The sequence below is a fragment of the Furipterus horrens genome, unplaced genomic scaffold (assembly GCF_987537825.1).
Source record: "Furipterus horrens unplaced genomic scaffold, mFurHor1.1.pri manual_scaffold_4, whole genome shotgun sequence".
Lineage (NCBI taxonomy): Eukaryota > Metazoa > Chordata > Mammalia > Chiroptera > Furipteridae > Furipterus > Furipterus horrens.
The window spans coordinates 14142375-14170226 of NW_028327174.1; the positions used below are offsets into that span (position 1 = coordinate 14142375).

The 27852-nt window shown below is 38.4% G+C and overlaps 1 protein-coding gene across 1 annotated transcript; it reads right to left on the reverse strand.

Moving 5' to 3' along the window:
• Positions 1-721: 721 nt before the first annotated feature.
• Positions 722-16812, reverse strand: HSP90B1 (heat shock protein 90 beta family member 1). The gene is made up of 18 exons (XM_090272599.1): positions 16648-16812; positions 15547-15649; positions 14752-14893; positions 14121-14237; positions 12803-13134; positions 8967-9078; positions 8633-8749; positions 7817-7933; positions 6308-6445; positions 6129-6206; positions 5942-6007; positions 5194-5463; positions 4690-4935; positions 4066-4202; positions 2489-2567; positions 2161-2316; positions 1529-1645; positions 722-1014 (listed from the first exon to the last, which is right to left on the reverse strand). The coding sequence occupies exons 1-18, from the start codon at positions 16694-16696 to the stop codon at positions 985-987; spliced, it is 2406 nt and encodes an 801-aa protein (XP_090128725.1). The 5' UTR covers positions 16697-16812; the 3' UTR covers positions 722-984.
• Between the last annotated feature and the right edge of the window lie 11040 nt (positions 16813-27852).

Consider the following 27852-nt stretch of genomic DNA (forward strand, 5'->3'; position numbering starts at 1 on the left):
CTTCCGTATAGGACTGGTGCCTCTCTAGCTGTTGCCCTGGCCGTCGTTCCCAGAGTGGGTGGGTTTGCAGATGCTCTAGGACTGTGGGGGCCCTTTACACAAACGGACTCTGCTGAGAGACTGGCAGTTTCTGCCTCTGCCCCAACCCGCACTGGTCTGCACAGTCAGAAGCATGAGGCTTGATTTTCCCTGGCACTAGGAATGCTCCCCAGGTGTCCCTCCTGACTTTTGTTTAAAAAAAGAATTGTGTTTGTTTACTTATTTTTAGAGGGGAAAGGAGAGAGGGAGAGAAACATCACTGTGTGGTTGCCTCTCACCTGTGCCCCCAGCTGGGGACCTGACTAGCAACCGAGTCATGTGCCCTGACTGGGAATCGGACCAGCGACAGTTGGTTCACAGGCTGATGCTCAATCCACTGAGCCACAGTGGCCAGGCCTCCTGACTTTTTAAAATGTGTAACAGCGCTTTCCACCGCGGCTCCACCCCTCCTACCTGTCTGGATGAGTATCTCTTCTTTATGTCTTTGTTTGCTGGACTTCCATGCAGCTTGATTTTCTGGAACTTCTGCTTGTCTCTAGTTTTGAGATAGTTGTATTCCTTCTTAGTTGTGGAGGGAGGTGCAGCGTGTCTGTCTACGCCTCCATCTTGGCCAGAAGTTTATATCTTGTTTTAATTAAAGAAAAAGGGGTGGGGGTGGAGGAAGGATAGGACAGACACTGAATATTTGGGATCTTTTTTATTTTTATACACGACAAGATTTTACACCAAGAATAGTCAGTTAAATAGTACAAATTTACATTCTGAGGAATGTTAAAAAAAATCCAACTAAAAAACCCTCTTCTTCTTGTAACCCACAATTCCAACATTTTACAGTGCAGGGGAAAAGGGAGCCAGGGGAGCATCCAAACCAAGTCTCTCCCAAAAGAAATGACTTAAATTTCACATTCCCTCTCCACGCAGGATCCAAATGGTGAAGAATGTAATTTACAATTCATCTTTTTCATCTGTTGATTTCTGTAAAAACAAAAACCAGAAGACATTAAAAGCCAGTAGAAATAAAACCCTTAGCTCACAGAAGGTTCATATATGGGAAAAACAATGAATAAGCTAAGTCTATTTCTATTATTTTAGCTGTAGGCTAAAACCTCAACTTGCTAATCTACAAAAATTTTTAGGTAATTTAGAACTCACCAAGATCAATGGCCCCTGAATACAGTCAAAATTTAAAACACCCTAATGTTAGTATATAGTAAGGCAGAGCATACGGCAGAGAGCATAGAAGCATTGTGGGCTAAGGAAAAATCTGTTTAAAAGCATCAAGAATGGATGTCTAAAATAAAAGAATAAAAGAAGTAGGAAGATCAAAGAATACACTTTATTTAAAGAAAAAAGAATTACTTGCTCCAGCTTTTGAATTTCATATGAGATGCCTATTTTGGGGCAGATTTCTGGAGTTCTTCACATTACACAGGCCTAACTTTGCCAGAACTAAGAATGCAAATCCCATTCTTGATTTGCTATCCTATACCTCTGCTGTTTCTTCTTCGTCATCTGTTCCGGCATCCACTTCTTCGTCGTCTTGCTCTGTGTCATCCGTGGTGTCCTCTGTTGTTTCTTCAGGTTCTTCTTCAGGTTCTTCTTCGACCTAAGGGCAACATTATGAGCCCGTTAATGGATCTATTTTCACTTTGCCTATTTATATTTATAAGATCTTAATTTCACAATCCTCCAATTACAGTTAGCAGTCAAGCGAACAATGGAAGACAAAAAAAGAAAAACAAAAAACGAACAACAAAAAAACCGAATGCGTGCAGAATCTGTTTAATTTCTAGCATAGTGCATGATCCTGGGAATTCAAACATTTAATAAATTATTTCTAGCCCAGGCTGGGTAGCTCTGTTGGTTAGAGTGTTGTTCTAATATGTCTAGGTTGTGGGTTTGATCCCTGGTCAGGGCACATTAAGATCAATCAATGAATACATAAATAAGTGGACAACAAATTGATGTTTCTCTCTTTCAAAATCAATCAAAAAATAAATAAATAATTTATACAAAGTAGAAATTAGTCCAAATTTTCAGAGCTATATCACTTAGTCATGGGAAGCCTATTCTTAAAGAAAAAGAAAATGAAACCTATGTGGGCAGGTTGTGAATACAAACCTTTGCATCAGGGTCGATGTTTAAACTGAGGCGAAGCATCCTTTCTATTCTATCTCCATATGCTTTAGTGTCTGGTAATAGATATCCTGACCTCAGTGTTGCTGTTTCAAACAAAACCATTGCAAGATCTGAAACTGTTTTGTCTTCTTCGTCTTCCTGAAATGGAAGAAATTATACTTTAACAGGGTTGGAATTGACTGTGGGAGGGGAACAGGGCAGTGGAGAACAACAGGGGGAAAAATTGGGACAACTGTAATAGAACAACAATAAAAAAATAAAATGTACGAAGTATTCAAGAAGAAGGTATATGGCTGTAATCTTTATTCACCTTGACTCGTCGAAGCATGTCTTTGATCAGTGGGTGTCTGGGATTGATTTCAAATGTTTTCTTCTGGCTGGCATAGTAACTGTTAAGGGGTGAAAACAAATATGAATGAACATCAAATTTTAGGATCCATACATTTTCTTTTTTTCTATTACTTTCATAAGTACAGTGAACAGCTGTTAAAGAAATCAAGACATATACTGCCACATGATGCTTTCCCTTTTCGAGGGGGATGGATATTGTTAGATAAATCCCATGCACCTAGAACACTGTTGAGTGGATGAGCTGATTTAATATCTTGTTCATGCCCATGTAATTAATTCTCACTACCTTAATTGCCAACCTCTGGGTATTGCTCAAACAACATTTTTTCCATGATGCCTTCACCAATACGGTTCCAAGAAAAACCAATTGCTTCTTTTATCTGAGCTCAGTTCCCAGTTTTGAACACGCCTTCATAATCTCTAGCATTTTACATTCAGTAGTGACTGTTCTCTCTCCTATAGTTGTATGCTGAGGCCAGGGAGGAACTTCACCTGTCCCCATCTTGGTATACATACCCATGATCTCTGCTGGGCTTAGAAGATTATGACTTGTCATTCTGACTAGTTTGAATGTCACACGGAGAGCGGTAAATGTCCACTTCAGACCATCAATGCATGCACATGGTAGGTGCTCAAATGTTATTGAATGAAAGGTACTTCCTGTTACTGAATGACTGAACCAGGTGTACATTTATTAAATGACTACTATATTGTTGCAACGGGATAAGCAGAGACCTGTTCTTCTCCACCTGAGGTTTATAATCGAGTTAGGGAACAAAACACATAAGCAAGGCAGCACCTTAGCATTTTATTGTGTATATTGGTGAGTTGAGGTAATTATGAAATGTTAGTGTTGTGTCTGTGTGCATATTTATTTTTTTAAATATATTTGTGAGAAAATTTCTTAAGCTATGCCTTGGGGAAAAAAGTATATTAGGTAGCAAATAAGAAATAAGTTATTCTAGCTGAAAAGAGAATAAAAGCAAGGGGGAAAAACCATTTTCAAGGCCACTGCTATGACATAAAACATAAGTTCGGCATATTTCTTAAAAATTAAGGGTACCAAAGACGTAATACTTCCAGTACTTGGACTTTTGAGTTCAAAATACTTGTTAACTCATGGGTCATATTTTACCTTTAATTTTGTGGGGTATATTATTTGGGGGAGGGGTATGGTGTTAAAAAAAACTTATCTGAGTAATACAATCGTCAGTAATTTCATCTGTACATACACCTAAAAATGTAAAGAAGTCTAGATACCAGGCCAACCATATAATCTAATGAAGAAGTAAAGATAATTTATGTGTAACAGATTAAGAAACTTTGCATGGGTATATGAAATACTGTAAAGTGAATCCTAAGTCCAAGCCCCTTTCTTTATTAATCAACTGTAGGAAGAATCCCTTTGTACACTTGTTGTCTATCCAGCACACAGCGGACACTTACAACACATAACTCGTTAGAAGATAGTGCCAGCTTCTGTCAAAGGCTGGAAGAGAGCTAACACTGTGCAGGGACTCTCCCAAGGACACTTACTTGGTAGAGATGTCCTTGCCTGTTTGGTATGCTTGAGCTTTCATGATTCTCTCCATGTTGCCAGACCACCCATACTGGCTGGCCACAAGAGCACACGGAGACTCTGTCAGGCGCTGAGATACCACAGCCTTTTCAATCTTGGGATAAGAAACCAAAGTTAGATATATATAAATATTAACAGTTAAGGTCATTCGATGACTGCATTTCAACTCAAAGAGTCATCACTTAAGATCGTAAACATAGAGGCAGGCTATTCAAGTACCTCTCACTCAGATTTGTAGGACACTGTCATTTAATAATCTGAATTTTTCAGTCAGAAATACTTAAACATCAACTTTTAAAAACATATATAAAACCTAAGCTCAATCTGTAAAAATTTTAAGTTATTACAACAGCAATATTAAATGACAGAAAGAACTTTCAATTATAAAGAAAAAACCACCCGGCACCCACATATAAAATAACCATTATTATCCTTTTAGTTTTTGTGGTACCTAAATTTTAAGCCTGTCCTCCCAATAAATTAACCACAATATTAAATGTTGTCCTGACAAGTGTTAATGGTTACAAAGTAACCAGCTGCCAGATACTAAAATTTTCACTTTCTAATTTCCAGAAGAATACCTTGTCCTTGAGGGCTTTATCTTTCATCCAATTGAGCAAAGGCTCAAATTCTTTCTCGATTGCTTCCCGATTCTCCTTAGTTTTTTCACTTTCATCAAACTTCACTCCTTCCTTAGCAACATTCTGGAACCTCTTCCCATCAAACTCAGGAAGAGCCTGAATGCAGTATTCGTCCACAGGTTCTGTGAGATAAATCACTTCATAGCCTTTTTTCAGAAGCCGCTCAACAAATGGAGAAGATTCGGCCTACAAAATAAAGGGAATTTTAAGTTTTCCAAGTCTAGTCTCGATGTATTTGTGTTCATTCTAGCAACTATGTTTATATAGTACTAAGAACCTCATTTTCAGGTGGAGAATTAAGAGGTGCAGAGAATGTAAGTGACTGACCAGGCTTCATAACTACTGCAGTTCAAAATTACAATTAAGTTCTCCTTTTTGTTCTCAAGAGTAGGCTATTAACTTCCCAGCGATAAACCATGGTCCCTGACAGGTAGTTTGCCTCACCTCTTTTCTGCTGGACCCAGCCATAAAGTAGATTTTGTCCTGTTTCTCCTTCATTCTTTCCACATACTGGTCTAGACTAGTAATGTCACTCGGATGATGAGAAGACTGGAATCTAAGGAGTTTGGCAAGACGCGTTCTATTGGAGTGGTCTTCAATCACACCAAGCTTGATGTTGGTACCAAATTCTTTCCAAAAAGTGTCATTGTATTTCTCATCAGCGATCTTTTTGATCATGTCCAGAGTTTTACGGACAAGCTTCTTTCTGATCACCTAAACAAAATCGAAGAATAACTGATTAGAGAACTTCATCTCAAACCTGTGGGAACCTACAAGACGTAAGGTAGCAGGGGAGCAGTGGTGAGAGACATGAAGACAGGCACTGTCACTGCTATTTACCAAAGGGTAGGGAATGGTGAGCACTCCTATGTCAGACTGAGCAAAAATAAATCGTCAGTGGAAACAATCACAAGACTGCTTTAATGTTTATATTCTAACTTTAGACCACGTAGCGTGTGTGTATATGTATATATGTATATATTCACTATATAAATCCTTTGGCTTTTCTATATGTTTGAAAAATTTTTATTACATAACGGGGGCAGGAAATAATCAGATTCTCAGGATCTGAGACTTCCAGAGGAAAATTAAATTTGTCTCAATAGCTAAAGACTAATCTCAAAATCTGGTAACTCCATTAAGTCACCCAATCAAAGAGCAAAGCAGCCAGTCTCTTCCAAGCGACACTCACCTTAAGCAATTTATGTTGCTGAAGTGTCTCACGGGAAACATTCAAGGGGAGATCATCTGAGTCCACCTTCATATGGAAAAGGAAGTTCAGTGAGCAATAAACACTGGTAAAAACCAACACCAACCAACCAAACAAAAAAATACAGCCCAACTCTAACTTCCCATTCTCCCAATCTGCAGATACTTACAACACCCTTGACAAAATTAAGGTACTTGGGCATCATGTCATGGAAGTCATCTGTGATGAACACTCGGCGCACATATAGCTAAATAGAGACCAAAAAAAAAAAAAAAAAGAAAAAAAAGTCACTTTCTGGAAATTGTACTCTCAAATTAAAAATTCTGTTTACACTACTTAAAAACCCACCTTAATGTAATCACTCTTCTTAGATCCATATTCATCAAACAGACCACGTGGAGCGGAGGTGGGTACAAATAAAATTGACTTGAAGGTAACTTCCCCTTCAGCAGTAAAGTGGATATAAGCCATGGGGTCTTCACTTTCCTATGGAAAGTTGGTACTTAGTTATTCAAAAGGCACAAAAAAAAGGCAGTACAAAGGCTAAGCAATTTATTATATAGTATTGTTCAGTTTAGCATTTAACTAATTAAAACAGTTCCCTTACCAAAAAAGGGGTGGGGGAGAGCCTGGAGGGAAGAAGAAACAACTAGGATTGCAATTTTAACTAGCTAGACATGGTTGTTTTGATGGTGACTGTCAATAACATTACTCCTAAACTCAGGAAGGAGTCCCCACATTTTTGAGAAGAGGATGGGAAAACCAGCAACCCATCTAAATGACAAAATCATCTACAGCATTTCATGAGTGTACTAGTCAACCATAAAAGTACTCAGGAATAGATTTCTTCCATGAAATCTGGGCTACAGCAGGAGATTTAAAGAGGTATGTAAATAGCTACAAAAGTATAAAGACAGAAATTCCCTACGCAGATTCTATTATCCATTCCCGTGCCCACATGTGGCTAGTCCCTGTTGGGATGTGATTGATGTTAAGTATCAAATACACAACCAGACTTTGAAGACGCAGTGCAAAAAAACCCCCAAAAGTAAATTTTAATTTTTTAAGTTGAAATCATACTATTTTGGGTATGTTGGGTTAAATAAAATATATTATTAACAATTAACTTCACCTGTTTCTACTTTTTAAAAAATATGTGGCTCTAAAAATATTTAAGATAACATGTTGTGGCTCACATTATATTTTTCATACAACTGCCCTAGATAACGTACCTTTATAGACACTAGGACTTTAGAGAACCACAGGAAAATGTTTAGAGGTAAAGCTTAAAGGATGGTTGGATGTTAACGTAAGGAAAACAAAGGGTAAATAACAACAGACAGAATGAAGAGTAAAGAACAAATATAATCATAGAATATTAAGTTTTATCTAGCCATGCTAAATCCATTAAACTATTCTATTTTGTACAAAATGCAGTTTAGGGAAACATTAACTTGAAACTATCTTAATCTGTGCTAGTTTTGGAGTCTTAAGAGTTAAAAGAATGGATCAGTATAAGAAAAAAAGTTAGTAATCACAGTAATTATTTAATGTTGTAAACAAGATCTTTATAAAAGATTATGTTAAAAGCCACTCAATAACACAACTTTGTGTTATGGGCTCTACAGTGGAAATCAAACACATACCCATGGAGGTATAATCTTTTTTGTAACACAACACTGTGGCAATCTGGTGAAGCCTACAGATTTCTTCTCAGAGTGACTTTATTAAAAAAGTGCATAATATAAAATAGACAGGATTAAAAAGGAAACTAATTATAGAGTAGTTATAAATTGTTTTAAACTTATTTTGTGATTTAGTTTTCTTTTATATCACATTACTCTAAATAATATTTACCTTTGAAAATGATTTGTAGAAAGCTTTATATTCATCCTCTTCTACTTCTTTTGATGGTCTCTGCCATATTGGTTTGATATCATTCATAAGTTCCCAATCCCAGACAGTTTTTTCAACCTGAAGTTAACAGTGTTAATTAGTTTCTCGCAGCAGTTACAGTAGTGGAAACCATGGCTTTAGGACATTTCAGAAGAGAACATGGGAGGAACCGAAGGATACCTCTAATCTGTATTAAATATAGTTCCTGCCAACTATCAAAAAAAATTAAAAAAAAATACATTTCTCAACATTTAAGATTTAAGATATTTAATATAAAAAGGCAACCGGTTATTATTGTAATTGATAAAAAGCCAATTATTTCATTATTTTTAGCTAAAATGTTATTTCTTGAGGTTAGAAGGATATATGTATTATACATTTCATGACTTATAGAAATTCAACATCTTACAATAAACATTCCCCAAACCCACAAGCCGTAACTTCAACCTGCTCTGCTTCCTGAGCAGACCAGAGAACTACTTTTATGGTTAATACCTACAGGACAAAAGAAGATGCAGAATGCTTTCTTAAGATTTTAAAATCCAAAACATATTATAAGCCACCACTCTGAGCAATATATAGAAGTCAGAGAACTCATAAAAACAAACTAGGTTTGGTACTTAACGACTTTCTAGAAGGGGAAAAGATGGACTTACATTTGGACAAAGACAACCTTTAAGAACTGAAGCTTGCCTCAAATCAGTGCATACTTCGGTTTTTGTGTTTTTCTAACATATCCTGAACAGTATTTTAAGTAGGAACATAAACGAGACTTACTTTTTTAGTTTTTGGTTTCTTTTCTTCTTCTTCTTCTTCTACTGCAGCTTCATCATCGGATTCTTTTTCTTCTTTTGTTTCTTCTTCTTCTTCCATGGGTTCCTCAACAGTTTCAGTCTTTGGAGTAGAAAGTAGAATTACGGTTAAACAAACTGCTTTAATGATTCTGATTTTATCTATAGAATATGAAACAAAATGACAGCTCATAAAAATAGGTCCATAAAAAAGCCCGAGTATCCTGAACTGGAAAAAACAAACAAACCACATTTAACTTTCTTTAAGTATTAAATATGTGCCAAGGTAATACACACAGATTTTAGCAATATGGATTTACCTTGCTGCTCCAGACATAAATAGGGAAGTTTATGAACTGTGAGTACTTTTTCACGAGATTTTTAATTGTATCCAATTCAAGGTAATCAGATGCTTCTTCTTTTAAAACAAGGCTGCAAAGGAAAGAAGACATTTACAGAGACACATCCGTGGTTTAGAAGAGCTGATTATAAATTCGCCTTCATGACAATGCCAAAAGCCAGCAGTTCTGTTTAATCCTGTTATTCATGTTAAGAACTCTCATCACCAGTAAGGGTTGTGAGTGAAATATACCAAATATGGGTATAGTAAAAGAAAGAATCTTCCTTACATTCCCTCAAGTGGAGACTATCCTTAGTTCCAAGTACAAAATGAAAATGTTCTCAACTTTCTAAATAACTGGATTTTCTCATTGGAAGAACTGAAATCTTCAGATCGCTCGATGTGAGAAAACATTCTGGAAAAAAGTGATTGTATGCACTCTGGAAGTTAATCTAGAAATCAAATGATTATTATAGAGTGAACCCCTAATAAAAGCATGTTCCTTAAGAAAGCTATAAAATTAATCTGAACTACTGCTATATCTCACCATCCACGCCATATCGGACACGCAGAGACAGAAACATTTCCACCCGGGTTCTACTGCGCAGCACTGGTTTAGCTCATGCCAACACTGAAGAGTGTGGCACTGTTTCCTCTTCTTCCTTCCTCCTGTTCTGCAAATCCTCACCCTGACCCACCCAAAATAACAAATCACAACATAATCTCAAACATAGCAGCTAGCTCTTATCTTGATGTTTGTGCTCCCAATAAAAATGAAGGATGTATCCATGGTTCCTTTCCTGCCTCAAAAAGTTAACAGCTTAGTAGCATTTGCCGACAAGTAGATGGTATATGTGACATAGCCTAATGGGGTGACCAAGTCTCTAGTCTCAGAGCAGAACACACCTTAGAGATGCTGGGTTGGGGAAAGAGTTCAATTTTGATTTTACTTATTTATTTTTAGAGAGAGGGGGAGGGAGAGAGAAAGAAAGGGAGGGAAACATCGACTGGTTGCCTCTCACACATCCCCAACTGGGGACCCAGCCCACAGCCCAGGCCTGTGCCCTGACTGGGAATTGAACTGGCGACCCTTTGGTTTGCGAACACCCAGTCCACCGAGCCACACCAATCAGGGCAAGAGTTCAATTTTGGATGCAAGCTGAAGCTGATGGTTTGACATCTTAAGAGGTATTTAAATGGCAATTAGATGTAGGAACAGTGCCTAGTAGTGAGATCTAGACTGGGAGCCCACAAACTATGTATGGTTGGCGCCCTTCAGAAATTTTACAGGGACATAGCTTTATCATGTATTATCTGAGGTTGCTTTCAGCTAGAATAGCAGAGTGTGGCATGTGACAGACCCTACAGTCCACAAGCTTAATTATTTACTAGTGGCCCTTTAAGGAAAAGTTTGCTGACTTCTGATGTAGACAAAGAATAGATTTGAGAATCCTGAGAAAAATCTGGAACCCGAATCCATGACGGTGGTAAGATTAGATGAGGAACACAAAGATAATGAGAAAAGGGCTGAAACTTAACTTTTAAATAAAAAGAATATCAACATTTAAGAAGTGGGCACAGAAAATATAAAAAGATATGTAGGGTCATGGAAAGTAGGTAGTGGATTGTCTTAAGGACTGTGTAGAAGAAAGCCAATTTGGTAGAACACGCCACAGAAAAACTAAGAAAAACAGAGACTCAATAGCTGGAGTAATATCAGTTAAAAAATGCCCGAATCCGCTGGATTTAGCAACAAGGATTACCGGTGAATTATTTCAATGGGAAGGTGGCAGATAAAGCAGATCTACAGTGGGCCGAGGCATGACAGAGATGAAGTAGCAAAGGCAAGTGTGTTTCTTTAAGCTCACCCGTGGAGGAGGATCAGAAATAAAGAAGGCAGCCCCTGCCTGTCCCTCATCCCGCAGACCAAACATGCTTACACTTTGATAGGAAAGAGGCAGGTGTGTGGGAAAGGCTGGCTTTAAAAGGTGGGGTAGGAATTAACTTATGCTTAGTTTCTGAGGAGGTGAGATGAGAGGTCACAAGTGAGGACCAGCTTTAGGGAAAAACGCAGAACACTGCTCTCATTGCGGTAGGAAGAACGGAAGCATTCATTTCATGATCTCTTATTCCTCACAAAATTTCTCGTAAGGGTACAGCAGAGGCTACTTTAGGGGCAGGAAGAGATGAGGTCATGTATGTAGGGTAGGATCCTGGCCTTCACTCTCCATTTTCCTTTGGCCACTCTAGACTTAGTTCCTCAAATGGACCTCTTGTCTCTGAAGTCTGCAACATGCTGCCTGGAATACCTGAACTTACCGCTATTTCAGAAAGGCCTTCTGGCCTTTCTAGCAATTGCCCCTCTGAAATAACTTGAGTGTTCTTCCCCCTTCCCAGAATGAGCAGGGACTGCATGTTTTATTCTCCACATTAGCCTTCAACCCTACAAGGTAACAGGCACTCAAGTGAGTATTATTGAGTCAATGGTAGGATAGGGAGACTTGAAGCAGAAAGGCAATTTTGCCCAGGGAAAGCGGAACCTGTTGTCAAGTTTCAGTTACTTCTCAAACATCCATGCTGCCTGCATGAAACTGCCATGATTGCCTCTTCATTCATACAAGTATTTGCCAGTCAAGTGTTAGGCTCTGGGGACAGAGCAGTCAACAGCATAAAGGTTTGCTTTCATAAAGCTTACTTCTAGGTTATCTTGCCTGCCTCTCAGCACCCTAAGACATCAGCACCTCTGGGGACATCATTTTTTTTCTCTTTCTAGTTAAGAGATGTGACTTACCTACACTCTAACACCTAATGAGAGAGGGAGGGCACTGGGGTATGACTATTAGTGAGGCCTCCTAATGAGACCGGGAGATGTCAGTGTTAGTAACAAGGACAGGGAAAGGTAAATTGGGACAAATAAATTAGTAAAAGTACTAAAATGGAGTCCTCTAATTAGCCTTCATTAAAGAAACATCTGTGACCATGAAGACAGGAAATGTGACCTTTTGGGATGAAGAAAATTGGTCAAAATGATCGATATATGCTTCTTTCCTACTTGAATATTTAATGTTAAAAACATTTTAAACTGAATTAAGGGGGAAATAAAGCAAGGCCCCAGGCACATTTTCACTTGGCAGGACTGAGCAAGTCTATTGACCTCTAAGAAAAAAGCTGCCCTGTTGACCTCACAGTGCTGTTAGAGGCACCGAGTGATAATGGGCTTAAGATTATCTCATCTATACAAACAATAGTCATTTGCTTAAAATAAATTCCAATTAGAATTCAATCTTTTCCAATTATCCTTAAATGAGACCTTTTCTTCCAAAAAATTTCGTAACTTTCTTCAAGCCGTCAATCTCTGCAACCCACCCCGATCCCGGTTACTACCACAAATCTTGAATATTTTCAATGGTCACCCAGAGTCTCCTCGCATCAGGTCCTGCCATCCTTTGGAAAACTAATCCTGTGAACACGCTGTCCCTCCACGCCTTTATCCGTGATGCTCCACAGACTGAGACTACCTTTCTAAGTCTTGCTTCCCTGGAAAACTTGGACCAAGCCACTTCTCTGGGAGGCCTCCAATTTGCCTTCTCCTCTGGAAGAGCTAACTTTGCCTACTTGTTACATCCTACGTATAGCAGCCATCATTAATTCTTTGTGTCTGGCCATTAGCAGATCCTCAAAACATTCTTCAAGCGATGAGAACAATTCAATTTCCTCCTTTTATAGGCCCAGACTAAGCCATTTGCTCAGACAGCCCAAACTGGAGAGTCAGGATCTTCATTCTATTAATTATTATGAAGCATTAGTAACACTCACGTAATTGTTGTTCCCCGTCCTAGAGTGTTTCCTCTTGGGTCAGCAATTACAGAAAATTCATTGGAGTCGGATTCCCAGATGTGCTGGGTATCGTTGTTGTGTTTCGATGTGACAATAACCTTATCTGCTACAAGGAAGGCAGAATAGAAACCAACACCAAACTGGCCAATCAGTTCAGAAGTTGACTGGCCATCATCTTGTGCCTCAGTCATTCTGTTTAAGAACTCGCTTGTCCCAGATTTGGCTATGGTACCAAGGTTTTTAACCAACTCTTCCCTGGTCATTCCCACACCAGTGTCTGTGACATGTAGCAGGTTCTTCTCCTTGTCACACTAAAGGAAAGACAAAACCAAGGTAGTTATATTTGCTTAGTACTCATGGAATGACAAGTATGTAATGAGCTATATATATATTAAAGAACTCCCAGCTTTGGGCAATATCAATTCCAATACAGGCATTTCCCCCCATATAGTATTTTATGGCCTTTTCAGAAAATTCACATCTTAAGTATAAGCATCTTTCAAGTTCAGTGTATTTGAGAAAGTATCAAAAGGAAGAGGGCAGAGACAGATGAAACAAAACTAATTGTTTTTGATGAAAATATTCAAGAAAAATAAAATTTTATGTTTTGCCTATTTCTTTGATAGGAAATAAAACTTCAAAACCTAAGTCACTTCTGTATATGGAATCTGTGGTGATCATTATTCTTCACTGAATATTCCCAACTCTCCGCCTTCCAGAGACATAATAGGAATATGCGTCCTCCATTTATGGTTGGATGAGGCCGTATCTCTAGTTTTGGTCAGTAAGTTCCAAGTCAGAGTGTGGCTTTCAGGGTGGAGCCTTTAACTGATGTAAGACCCTCTCTACACCTTGGCAACCAGCTATACTTCAGATGGTGGCTGCTCTATCAACCTGCGCCCTGGAGTGAGGATGATACAAAGCAAAGGCTGCAGGCACAGTCTGTGATTCATTTATGCCAGAGGGTGGCAAACTTCTCTTGTAAAAGGGCCAGAGAATAAATATTTTAGTTTTTTTGGGCCATATGGTCTCTGTCACAACCACTCAGCTCTGCCATGCGGTACAAAAACAGTCACAGGTAATATACGCAGGCTTGGCAATGTTCTGATAAAACTTTGTTTATGAACATAGGCAGCAGGTTGGATTTGGCCCATAGGCCATGTTCCACTGACCTCTGATTTAATTCCAAGAATTAGGGGGTTATTTGTTACTGCAGTACAACCTAATTTACCTTGACTGATATGTATTCTTATCGCTAAAGACTTTTTATTTGAAAAGAAAATTGTTTTAAGCTTACCTTAATTTTGACGGTGAGTTCCTCATTTCCAGAAAGAGCATTTTCATCAGTCAGTGATATTAGCCTTATCTTATCTAAAGCGTCAGAAGCATTTGAAATCAGTTCTCTCAGGAAAATCTAATTGGAAGCCAGATTTAATACAGTTAGATTAGCATCAAGATGACACATTACATTTATTGTCAAACTAATCTCTCCTCTGTACTCTGAAACAAAGCATTTTATGGTAAAGAGGTGGCTTTACTCTCTTGGTACAAGAGGTACAGCTCTTTACACGAAGGACTATAGCAACCAGAAGGGATACCTGAACTGGTAAGAGCAGTAACACTATTCCACTAGTGATCTTTAGGTATGTAATACATGAGGGTTGGTTGGTTATGATCCTTAAAGACTCAACTCTTTAGCAGGCTGTGAACATATCTGGAAGGGAAAGTGAAAGTAAAATGTCTAACCACTCCCACCCACCATCACATAACACACACTGTATCTAGTAGGAATTCTTGTACATACAGTATTGGGCACTGAAACTTCACTACTTATTTGGAATTATTATTTAAGTACATTTATTGTGGAAGTAAACAAGTATGCTACCATACAGAGAAAAAAAATGTTATCCTAGCCACATGTTGCTTACCTCCTTATTTTTATACAATGAATTGATGATAAGTTTCATCATTCTGTTTACTTCAGCTTGGAAGGCAAACTTTTCTGATTTCTCTCTAAGTTCTCTTATTTGGGATGCATTTAATCCATCCAACTGAATAGCTTCTTCTTCTCTACGAAAGTAAATTTGATACACAAATATTGCATCTTACTTCCCTCTAAACATATAGGATATGTGATGAGAGCATAGTGGTCTCTCAAGATGGTTGTAAGGATTAAAAGGATAAAATGGAGACCTTTATAAAATATTACTAATCTACCATCTCATTGTTATTTCACCACAGTAGTAGGTTCCTTAAAACACTTCACTGCAAATACTCAGTTCTTAACTTTTTCAGAAAAATAAACCCAACTTTCTTCTACTAAAAAGCAAAGTCATATTCATTCATGTTTCCTCACACGTAGAACCGCCCCTTTGACCCGGAAGCTTTGGCCTCTGAAGGTCTACAAAACTAAGTCCTAACAGGCCAAATTTTAAAACATTGAGAACTAGTTGTACCTCCTAAGGTCTTAAGAAGGTTACAGTGCTAGTATTCTGCAACACAGTTATCAAAATAGTTTTCAAAGGGATTCATTCAAGTTTGACCATTCTTAGGGGCAAGTTAGGAGATACTTTGTGTGTACGTGCTGGCAACAGTTTCTCTGCCCAGATTTTAGCTATTTAAGTTCAGGGTGTTACACTTTAACTGGACTTTTGGAGACAAATGAAGCCACTGTATTCCAGTGTTCAGAGGGCTTATCTGTATAGTTTAAAGAGAACACGAACCTCTGTACTACTTCATCATCTGTCCTTGAGCCTTCTCTACTTTTACCCAGATCCTCTTCGACTGTGCCGTCCACATCGACTGCATCATCAGCTCGCACCGACCCTGGAGCAAGATTTAACACCGAAAACCTTGTAAAACCTCGTGTATTTCTCAGGAGGAAAATAAACAGGGCAAAGGTAGGGTTCGCAAAATTCAGGCGGTAAATATGGGAGGTAAGGATGAGAGAATGGATCCACTGGTTTAGATAGCCAATGGAAACCCGTCTGCCTATTTCTTATTTAAGTTCAGATACTGAGGTTTCCCAGTAGATTCTGAAACACGGAGGCAACCATCACTTCTAAAGAGCCACCCTCAATCCTTTATAACGTTCAGCAGGTCTGATACCAGGCCCCTTCCACATTCACGTGTTGTGCGCAGGCCAAGACAAGGCCTCCAAACTGACCATGCCAATACTTAGGCCTTCAAAAATCACCGGTCAGAATACAAATAGGATTTGGTGCAACCTCTGGCGAGGGGAACTGAAATTGGGTCCGCGGGTCTGCAAAGGGGAAGAGATGTTAAGAGATCTTGAGATGTTACGGAGCTGGAGCACAAATGAAATCGAACACGCGGACTTGCCTTTGCCGTGATCCAGGGCCCCAGGCTCCCTAGACCAGCAGCTAAGAAAGGAAACGTGCGTTCACCAGGCAGCGGAAGACGTGGTGGTGGTGGGGGTGGGGAGGCGGGGGTCCTGAAGCTCTAATGGCCAAAGGTTGAAACGCCTGCAAAATTCTTTGCGACCAGACACCCTCAATGCTCTCGCAGTAGCGAGAGCTCGGAAGAAGCCCCACCTCGAGATGGCTGAGATCTCCAGGCGCGGATGCTAGGAGGTCTTAAAGGGATTTAAATAACTCCGTTCTCTCATTTCCTTTCCAGAGAAGGAAGGGTAAACCAAAGCCCCTGAGCCTCTTTCGAGGAAAGGCGATAGTCCCCCCGGCCGGTTCAGGCCCAGTTATTTTACCCCCCTCGCAGGTTCAACGGCCCAAGAACCTTCGAGAAGAGGCTGCGCTTGATGGGGGAGCGGGGGGGTCCGGGGTGCCCTCTCCTCCGGGATCACTCACCGAAGGTCAGCAGTACGCAGCAGAGGCCCAGCACCCACAGGGCCCTCATGTCGCGCGGCCGGAGTCTCAATTCCCTTTTGATCGCAGGAGCCGCCTCGGTCCCGCCACCCCTGGGTTCAGACCCTCACACCTCACGCCGCACGATCCGCCCACTACCCCGCAAGCAGGTCCGGTCGCTTTTCACCCCACTTCTTGAGGGCGGAGGACGGGAAACACGAACCCACCAATTGTGCCGCACCACGCACTCTCTGTACCCAATGAAAATTCGAGGAGGGGACCACACTGCACCAATCGGAGCTGTCCAGGTGCGGTGCCCAATGCCCGAAGCGTGGCTCCTCCCGATTGGTCATCCGTAGCTTCTTTTCCCCAATCAAAAGGCTCCGCGGACCCCTCTCACGCGGGACCGCCCCTTTGCCTGGGAAGCTTTGGCCTCTATGGGAAACCGTTCAATAAATGTCAGCTCAGAACACATTCCTCTTTTTGGAGAGGTCGCAGAGGAACTACTTCCGGATCCTAGAGAGCGTTTATTCCGTGACCAAGGGAACGGTAGCCATGGCAACGCGTTCTTCACCTTTCCCCTGTTTACACGTGGATCACATTGGGAGGATTCCAGGGCTTTTTTCAGTCAGCTTTCTATTTGGCAGTGCATCTCGGAAAAGAGAAACACGTGAGAGAATGAAAACCCCCGAGTGCTTTTAGATGGGAGGGATGGGAGGGTGGTGTTGTGGGATTGTAATTATACTTCCCGGCATGCCACATACTAAGGGTACACTGTATTGAATGCTGGGAATCGTAGTCTTTTTATCAGCTGCATAGTTTGGCCCTTTCTTCTGTATTTTCCCAGCATGTCTTTGCGCGAACTGTGCACGGCGTTCTTTAGAATTTACATTTTGTTCTTATTGCAGTAGCAATCTGTACCTATTCTAGGATTCTCCAGCGTACACAGCCTTAAGAAGTGGGACTGGGAAGTAGTCACGCCTGGGCCAACGCCGCCCTGTGTTAAGCGGGTCGGCCTCTCGGAGTCTGGGTTTCGCCTGCCTCTCGGAAACGCGGGTTTCCGAATATAGGTTCCTCGTGAGTCACTTGGGCAGCCTGAGCCCTCACTTCCTCTGCGTGTTCTGCTGCGGGGAGGCCTCATTGGTTTACAGAAAAGGATAGTGGGGCTTTCTTTCTTTTTTTTTTTTTTTTCATTTTGAGTGAAATTGCGAGCCACTTTGATGCCCTCGTCTTCCTCATAAAATTCAAAGGCGATGACGCAGTGGCCCTAGGGTCCCTTCTGTAAGTCAGGTGGAGAGCATGGTCGTGAAGTCTGGTCTAGCATAGAAAAGGAGGGGAAAAACCACTCAGTTTAACCGGTGCAGGAGGATACACCTGCAGGTATTTGAAAGCAAAACCTCTGGGGCTGCAAAATGAGAGAGGGAGTGCAGCTTTGTAACTTCATAGAAATACCCAGTCAGCATTCAGAAAGACACATAAAACACCAGGTGTCTTTCCTGTGAGGGAAGTCCCTCACGCTCAGCTTGCGCCTTTGGACATATGTTCTGTCTCCTTAACCTAGTCTTTACATACTCCTCACCCCGACCCACCTTCGTTTCCAACAAAAACAATCCCTTTCTTACCGCTAGTAAAATTCAACTTAAAATTTGTTTTCAGATAATCATCCAAATTCCTGAAGACAAGCTTTTCAGTGACAGTCTTTCATAATCTTTTAGAACTTCCCCTATTTAGGTTTGACAGTCTTAATTCTGTGGTCGGTGTTTACACATTGTGGTGGTGCCTTATTTACATCTGCCCAAATTACCTACATTTATTATTAGTAAGCAAAAGGTAGTTTACAAAGCTTTTTTAATGCCTCTGTGCTTGCATCTTTTTCAGAAGAGTATATATTAGGGTGCGAATTACATTCAGAAATCTCAGAATTGCATTTTCATATGCTTTAGCTTTTTAAATTTTTTGACTTTGAAGATTTAACTGCTGTTATTAAGTCATTTATGAATTGGGCAGCATCCCATCTAGCAAGTCAGAAGAGGCTCCCTCCTGTTTATTTTTTATGTTTAGAAAAAGATGAATTATTTTTCTTTTCTGCATTTCCCAGCTCAACTCCTTTACATTTTTCTCTAGCTCTGAACAAGTAAGCAACCAGTTCTGAAACTGCAAATTCCATCCTTAACTGCTCAGTGGCAGGTAGTTTGTGCTGCACCTGGAGGGAATTGAGAATGAGACATGCCCTCCAAAATAGATCCATTGTGTGTGGGTATACTTTTCTGCAGGTGATGGTGGGAATTTATGGGGCAGACAGAACACGGGACAGTGGACTGGCAGAGGAAGATGGCTGGCTGTTGTCTGGCACACCTCTGCCCCTTTAAGGCAGGATCTTTGGCTGTATACCCTATAAAAGGAATGAGGACCTTACTCAGTTGCCAGCCTTGCTGTTCCTCACCTTTTCTCTCCACCTTTTGTGACTTTTGACTCCTTATTTTATCATCAGTTCCCATCTTCGTGTAGCTCCTTCACTTAGGCTCCAGATCGAACATTAAGATTGAATACCTTTGGATCTGATTCTCTTGCTTCCTAATTTTAATTGGTCCCCTTTGACGTTATATGTCCGTGGACACTACTGGGAATAGGTGCCTTTGTTGGTTTGTTATTGTTGTTAAGCTTCTCTTGGAAGAAAAAACCAGATAGGCAAAGGGGTGCCATTAGGGACAGTGGATCGCTTACCTGGTAGAGACAGATGTAGTCTGGCAGTGAGGGGTCAGGCAGAATGCAGGAGATCATGGCAGGAAAGCAGCTGGTATCAGGGGGCATGAAGGAATGGGGCTGAGCACCAGGGTGAGTTTGTTGGTTGGCTGATCAGTTCACTCATTCATTCATTTATTAACTTGGAAAGTGTTAAAGACTGGTCTATGCCAGATATTATGCAAGGTGCTGGCAGTGTAGGGGTAAGCAATGTGGATATGGTCTCTATGAATAGAGACCATATAAAAAATATAAAAGAATGACTGCAGAAGAGTATGAGGGAACTTTCTGGGGTGATAGAAGTGTTCTTGATCTTGATTTTGGTAGATTAAAACTTATCGAAATGTCCAATTAAAAAAGTGAATTTTATGATGTGTAAATTATACCACAAACAAACAAAAAAGAGACCCAAACTAAAACCAACTATCATTCTAAACAGCAAAACACTAAAATCCATTTTAGTAGGAATCAGGAACCAGACATGCCTGCTGTTGTCAGTATTGTCCAATACTGCTTAAGAGTGTCTTAATATACGACAGGAAAATGAAGTAATTTTAGAAAAGTTGAAGTCTTTTATTTTGAAATTCATTCTTACTGATGAAATGATTATATATCCCAGAAACACACATACACACAGAATAAATATGAGGACCCGATGAATTATTGACTGTAAGGTAAATATATAAACATTAATAGACTTGTTCTAATCTTGCAAAAACACATACATAGAAATTTTTAATAAGTTTCATTCATATTAGAGACAAAACCCATAAAATAGTTAGAAATAAACTTGTCAGGAAAGACAGCTGCAATATGAAGAAAACCATAAAATTTTACTGAAGAATGTAAAACAAGTGGAGAACTTGGGTCCGGTGATATATGCTACGTATTATCTATTGCTGTATAATTTACCCCCACACTATGCAGGTTAAACAACAAACTTTTATTACGTCACACAGTATGTGTAAGTCAGGAATCCAGGAGCACTTAGCTGAATGGCTCTGGCTCAGGATCTCTCAAGAAACCACAGCCATCCAAGGCCTGACTGGGATGGAGAACATGTTTCCCGCATATTTCACTCAGATAGTTATTGGCAGGAGGTCTCACTCAGTTCCTTATCACATGGACCTTGAGCGTCTCATGGTATGGCAGCTGGTTTTCGCCGGAATGAATGCTGAGCCAAGTCAGAAAACAAGGCGGGAGCTATAATAACTCATGAGCAACCTCGGAAATCACACACCGTCCTTTCTGCAATAACCTTACGTGGTGAGAGAAGGGATTACGCAAGGATGTGAATACCAGGAGGCAGAGATCACTGAGGCCATTTTAGAAGCTGACTGCTGCCTTACCGTTGCTTTAAGGGAAGCTGAGAAAAGCTCTGACATTTTCAGCTTCTTTTGTAAGGGAGGGCTCCTAAGCTGCAGATAAGAATCATAAGGTGAGGATTCCCCCAAATACAGGAAGAGGATTCAGATGCTGCAAAATCAAAAACAGTAATAAATGTCCACTCTGTGTTTGAACATACAAACAGATCAGCGCAACAAAAGAGAATCCAGGAAGACTTTCAATTGAATACGTCAGAAAAGTAACAGAAAAGTAACTGTTTCAATTTAGAAGGGAAAGGATAGTTTGTTTCATAAATGATTCTGGCCTTGACAGGTTATCCATCTCTAGGAAAATAAAGTTGACTCCTGTCTTACCCCGTGTAGAACATAAGTCCAGTGTAGACGAAAATAAGAGAACCTGTGAGTACCTGCGAGTACCTGCTTAGGGGTACAACACTGTGCATCCGGAAAATACAAGGGAAAGCCTAGGTTTACTAGGCCTCCTTCTTGGTGGGCCTTGAACTCCAATTCTGTCTTTCTGGCACTAGCATTATGAGGTTGTTGAGCTTTGCTTAGCTCATCAGCCCTGCACCCTCTCCTAAGAATATTGGTTCTGTGTGGTATAAGAATCAGCACGTTCTGGGAGGGGAAAAGCAATGGAGAATGTAGAGCTCATTTCTTTAATTTTCTCTTTTCTCTGGAATCTTGTCTCCTCCACTCCGTGTTGCCCACATCTCCTCAGATCCTGGTTGCCTGAGTCTGATGCCTTTAAATAAATTCTCAAGTATCGTACCTAGCTTCTCTAGTTATTTTGGCAGGAGGGTGAGTCTGCTGCAAACTGACCGTCACAGTATAGTTGACTGTTGAACAACATGGGGGTTGGGGTACTGATCCCCTGTCCAGTCAAAAATCTGCCCATACCTTTTGACTCCCCCAAAACTTCACTAGTAAATAGACTACCATTGACCGCACATAAACAGTTGACTAACTCGTTTCATATGTTACCTGTATTATATACTGTATTATTACAATAAAGTAAGCTAGAGAAAATAATATGTTATGAAGAAAATCAAAGGAAGAAAAAAATACATTGACGGTATTGTACATATTTATTGAAAAAAATGTGCATCTAAGAGGACCCACGTAGTTCAAACCTGTGTTCTTCAAGGGTCAGCTGTAGAATGTAGAAGTAGTTGTAGATCTCCATAGTAAGAAGTCCTTGGTCCTATTTTAATGTTTCAAAAATACGAAGATTTCAGCTAAGACATTAAGCAACCATAGTTATTTTCTCATTTTAACCTTTTGGTGGCTTTTCATCAAGCAATTTATATGATGTTTAATGTTGCCACATTATGGAACTCGCATTATTTTTGGCTATAGAATAAATGTATTTCTAGATATTTAATGTAACTCCCGTTTATGCTATGTCTTCTTCTTGACTAGTTTTATTTGCAATTCAGGTTATTTGTGCTCTTTTTCTTATCCCTTACCCCAACTCTCATACCACATTGCCCGGCTTGAGAATTGCCTTTGAATTTATAAAACGCTCACTTGTGTTTGCTAATAAAATCTCTGGGTGCTGTGACTCTCTTACATGTAATCAGAAAGTTTAAACCTGTTATAAGTTAAATTCACCCCCAGTCTTGTAGTTTACATTTTATTTTCTATTGATTAAAAACAAACATCTTCCTTGAGTCTGACTTAATTGAATTTCAAATAAGAGATTTGTTACATTTTAAATTGTGGAGATAAATTTGATATTTTGCATGATCAAATCAGCCATGTTGAGAGGGGGGGTAAAGGGGAAAAAATTGGCACAACTGTAATAGCATAATCAATAATATATACTTTAAAAAATCAGCCATGTTCATGATAATTTACAGTAGGGATTTCACAGAGTTTTAGAGCTGGGAGGAATCTTAGAAATCATGTACTTCCACAATTCCCTTCATTTTAAATTATAAAACATGTATTTTCATGGTTGAAAAACGCAGTTGGTATAGAAAACTATACGATCAAAGGTAGGAGTTCCAGGTTCTCCCCACCCCACTGCTTCCTTCTAGAGATGTGTGTGTGCAATAAAATTAAAAGTAACATGTTAAACTTTTAAAGGATAAGTAGAACAACACTCTACATATTAGCTTATTCCATTTAATGTATCCTGGATGTCTCATTCCTTCTTATCTACTCTTCTTATTGACAGGCATGTGTCTTGTTTCCAGTTTGTTGTTATTACAGTCAGTGCTTCAGGGAATGTTTGAATACGCACAAACTTTCGGACTTGTGCAAATTTATCTGGAGGATAAATTTTCAGTTTTGGAATAGTTAGGTCAAAGAGTATGTGCATCCAAAATGCCATGGATATTTAGCAAGAAAGGCTTACAAACTTATACTCCCATCTCAAGCCTCCCCAGCTTCCCTTTATAAAGAAAAATAGAAAGCTTAAGAAATTTGAGGTCAAGAGAAATTAAATGAGGTCCCAGAGTTAGGTAATGGCAGAATGAAGTGGAACTCATATTTTAGAAATTTCTTACATTGTTCTAGCCACCACATACCTCTTGACAACTTGAGTTTTAAAGGCTTAAATTAAAAAAAAAAATCTTTTATGATTTCAAAAGACACAAATATGTATTATAAAAATTTGGAAATTATAAAAGGTCAAGGAAGAAATTAAAATAACCCACATTTCTTCATTAGATATATCACTATTAGCATCTTAGTATCTTTATTAATATTTAACATATATATTTTTAAAATTAAATTAGGATCACACACTAACATTATTTTATAACTTTTTATAGCTGTCTTTTTCACTTGCCAATATATGCTAAACATTATTAGAAATAAAATTTTTTACAAGGTATATTTGAAGGGGCATGAACTATTTAATGTCATGACTACGTCATAATTATCTAATTTGTAATTGTTAGAATTTAGTTTGTTACCAATTTTTAGACTATTATAAATATTCCTGCAATGAAAATCCTCAGAGGTAAATCCTTATAGACAAATAGAATAAATTCTTAAAATTGGAGTGCTTGCTGAAAAATATGACTTGTTTTAGAAGGCTTTTGTTAGACACTGACACATTGTCCTCAAAGAAAGCTGTACCAATTTACATTCTCACTGACTTACATTTTCAGTATAAAAAGCTTAAAAGGAAAGAAAAGAAAAAGTACAGCTTTGGGCTCTCAGTAAAAAATCACTCAAGTTAGACTCTCTGTTCACTAGGGAAGGAGGGTGGGAGGTATGGCATTTGAATATAGAAACTTCTGAAAAAGGTCAGAGGAATGTTTGACCAGTTAATAGATACTCTAATAACTTTTAGTTTTAAAGTGCAGTGATAAATATAATGATATCATTGAGACTGCCTTATTGCAAAATGTGAAGTCAAACATTTGCGGTAGCGGTAATGTTAACATTGATAACAATAGGAATAGCAAACATTTATTGAGGGCTTAGCATGTACTTGCAGGTTATACAATATAAATTAAACAGGGATAACTCGCTTAAGAAATCTGTTGGGAAAGATTTTTATTTTATTTTATTTAAAAAATTTTTTATTCTGTTCATTTTCCTGCATGTGAAGTTTTTTTGTTTGTTTTTGGTGGTGGTGGTGGGGGGTTGCTGACTCATTTATTTATTTATTTTGCTCCCCCCCCCCAATAAAATTTGTTTGCTTTTCTATTACGGATGTCCCACTTTTTTTCCCCAATGCTCCCCACCCCTGCCCACTCCTTCTCCCACAGACAATGGGGTGGGGATTGACTGTGGAAAGATATTTCTTAATGAGAAGTCTACCCTAGCAGTGTTAAAAGAAAACAATTTTTATTTAATGAGTTTATTAGTTGCCTATTATGAAAAGTCTCATTAAATCCTGCCACATGGGTGTGGTCATTATTTCCAGATTTCCAGCTGCAGGAAGTAGTGTCAGAGACAGACCATGAGGCAGGGTTTATGACTCCAAAGACCACACTCAAAGTCAGTGAGTTTCCCCGACAAGGTGGGAGGTGCCACTGTGATGCCACTTGCAGCAATCAGGTAGACCAGGGACAGACCTTAACAACTTTGATTAGACCAGGGCTAGGCCTTAATAACTTTAATTCCCTGGTGCAGAGGCTGGAGCCTTTCAATACTGTGTCAGTCTTTCTGATTATTCCAAGAGAAAGTCAGTTTGGGATCATTCGTCTTAAATGTCTTTCTAATAAGTACATGTTAATCCATGTTTTTAGTAAGACAACTGTATCTAACTAGAATTTATACACACTGATTGCTTTTTAATGGATTTATTTTTATGACTATTTTTGACATATAATAAGGGTTTTCCACTTATGGTAATAATGAAAAGTTTCTAGTTAATTTTTTTTACTTGTTTAAAAAAAAAATAGAAAAGCATGTCCTCCTTTTCTGTACCTTCTTCCCACTCAAAAGTAACTCCTTCTTCCACTTCAGTCTACATTTATTTTCTCTTTTTTTCTCAGTTAATCCTTCCTTTTTTCAAAAACTGGGAAAATTCTTTGTTAGCAGTTGTGGAGTGAGGTATGGCAATTATTATTTTTTAATTTAAAATTTTAATTATAAAATAACATAGTTATAATATACTGTCATTTTGATTAGGAAAACAGATGTGCCATAATCTCACCATTCTAACACAGCTGCTATATCATTTTCCTATCCTGTTTTCTCCTCCTGTGCATTAGTTCTAATTATAACATTCATTGAATATTTGTTCATAGGCACTGTTTCTTAGCATTTTGCATCTAATAACTTGTTTAATCTTCTCAATCATTTTATGGTATAGATACTGTTATCCCTGCTTTTCAGAGGAGGAAACTGAAGCACAAAGAATTTAAGAAGCTTACTGAGAGAACTTGAATCCAGAGAATTAGTCTGAGTGTGTGCTTTCACCTCTGTACTGCCGTTTGCTATATTTAGCTGTGCTTTGTTAACGCTATTGTTATTATGGTCTGTACTTATTTTTTCCCTTTTCACTTAACCCTTAATTATAAACATTTTCAGCTTGCTGTGTAGTTCTCAACATTTTTTAAAAAATTAACTTTATTTTGGTATAATTTACGTAAGATAAAATGCACGCATTTTGTGTTCAGTTGATAAGTTTTGGTGAATCCCTACACCTAACCACCACCATAATTAAGATAGAACATTCCCATCTCCCTAAAGAGTTCCCCGTAATGTCTTCTCCTGTCTTCTGTCACTGTTCTAGGGTTTCTTTTGACTTCCTTTTCAATCTATGAGTTATTTAGAAATGTAATGTTTGATTTCCAAAATATGTGAATTTTTCAGTTATCTTTTTGTTACCAGTTTCTAGTTTAATTACATTGTGATTAGATAACATAACTTATATGATTTCTATTCTTTCAGATTTGTTAAGTTTTTGGTTTATGGCCTAGAATGGCAGTTGGCAAATTCATTGTTTAAAGGGCCAGATGGAAGCTATTTAAGACTTTGTGGGCTGTATGATCACTGTCAACTTTGCTGTTCCAGTGTGAAATTCATAATATGAATGGAACTGGCTGTGTTCCAATAAAATATTCTTTCTAAAAATAGCCAACAGGCGGGCTTTGGCCTGAGGCTGTAGTTTGCTTACTCTCTGGGCTAGTATATGGACATTGTTCAGTGGACACTTGAAAAGAATCCATATTCTGTTGTGGTTGGGTGGAATGTTCCAAAAATATCAGTAAGTTATTTTGATAGTGTTTCTCAGGTCTTATATATCCTTGATCATTATCTGTCTACTATTCATTACTGGGAGAGGAATGTTGAAATCTCTATGTAATGGGTTTGTCTATTTCACCTTTCATTCCTACCAGTTTTTACTTTGTGTATTTTGAAGCTCTGTTGTTAAGTGCATACACTCTTAAGATTGTTATATCTTCTTGGTGGACTACTTTATCATTATGCAATGTCACTCTCTAGTCTGAGTAATGCTCTTATTCTGAAGTCTACTTTTTCTGATAATAATATAGCTCCTCTAGTTTACTTCTCTCAGGGATCACTCCTATATTGTCTAATGTCTGAAAATAGGTATTTCATATATTTTGTCCAGTGTTCTAATTTTTTGAAGAGGGTAGGCAAGTCTAGTTTCTGTTATTCTATCATGGATGAAAGGAGAAGTCCATAAATGTCTTACTAATGATGCACAACCTGCTGTCAGTGGTTATATTTTTATCCTCTTAGTTATTTCCTTAGTGAAGACTAGTTTGCGTTCTTCTACTATTTTTTCTATTATAAACAATACAATGAATATCTTTGCTGTAGTTTTTCACTATTTTGATTAGTTCCTTGGAATCATTCCCAGAAAGTAAGATCTTTGAGTGAAAAATTATAAACACTAATATATTTTGAAGTATATTGCCATTTAGTTTCCAAACATACCTTCTAATAACTTTCAAAAATTATCTGAGATATGTTTCACCAATATTTAGATAGCTATACTTGAAAAAAATCTATAACATTGCTTATTTTTAAATTTCTTTGAATTCTAGAAATGTTGAATATGCTTTTATGTATATTCTTGTATTGTTCTTTTTTCTCTACTTGTATATTTTGTTTATTAGTTACTAGGGTGTCAGTATTTTTCTTGGAATAAAGATAAATTTATTTGTGACAATAACATTTTTTATAGTCTGCATTTTTGAGTTTATAAAAAATGTAATTATATTTGTGCATCTTTTCTTTTGTGATTTCTCCTATAGCTTATAAGTTTTGGAAGTCCTCTTCAGATTTGATAAATATTTACTGGTAATTATGTTTTTTCATTAAAAATTATATTAAAAATTTTCATTCAACAAATTAAAACTTTACTTAATACCTACTCTGAGCCAGTCATTATATTAGTTGTTGGGGACATGATAGTGACCAAAATAGAAATGACCTCTGATCATAGGGGAATAGGAGAAGGTGGGTATTTGTGAGGGCTGTTAATCTAATTCTAGCTTCCTATGTGACAGGTGAGAAAGCTATTAATTAAGCCCCCATTATGTCTGTTCTATCTTTTAGAATTTTTTTTGGTACAATAGTGTGAGATTATTATTTAAATTAGTTTTTTTCAAATTGCCACCTATTAATTGGATAGGGATTTCCCATCCACTGATTTATGTCATCTTCATGACCTATAATC

Coding starts and splice junctions, on each gene's coding strand:
- HSP90B1 (XM_090272599.1), bottom strand. CDS start 16,696: ATGAGGGCCCTGTGGGTGCTGGGCCTCTGCTGCGTACTGCTGACCTTC. Junction 9,079..12,802: donor GGACGGGGAACAACAATTAC/GTGAGTGTTACT, acceptor TTTCCTTTGCAG/CCTTGTTTTAAAAGAAGAAG. Junction 2,317..2,488: donor ACATGCTTCGACGAGTCAAG/GTGAATAAAGAT, acceptor CTTCCATTTCAG/GAAGACGAAGAAGACAAAAC.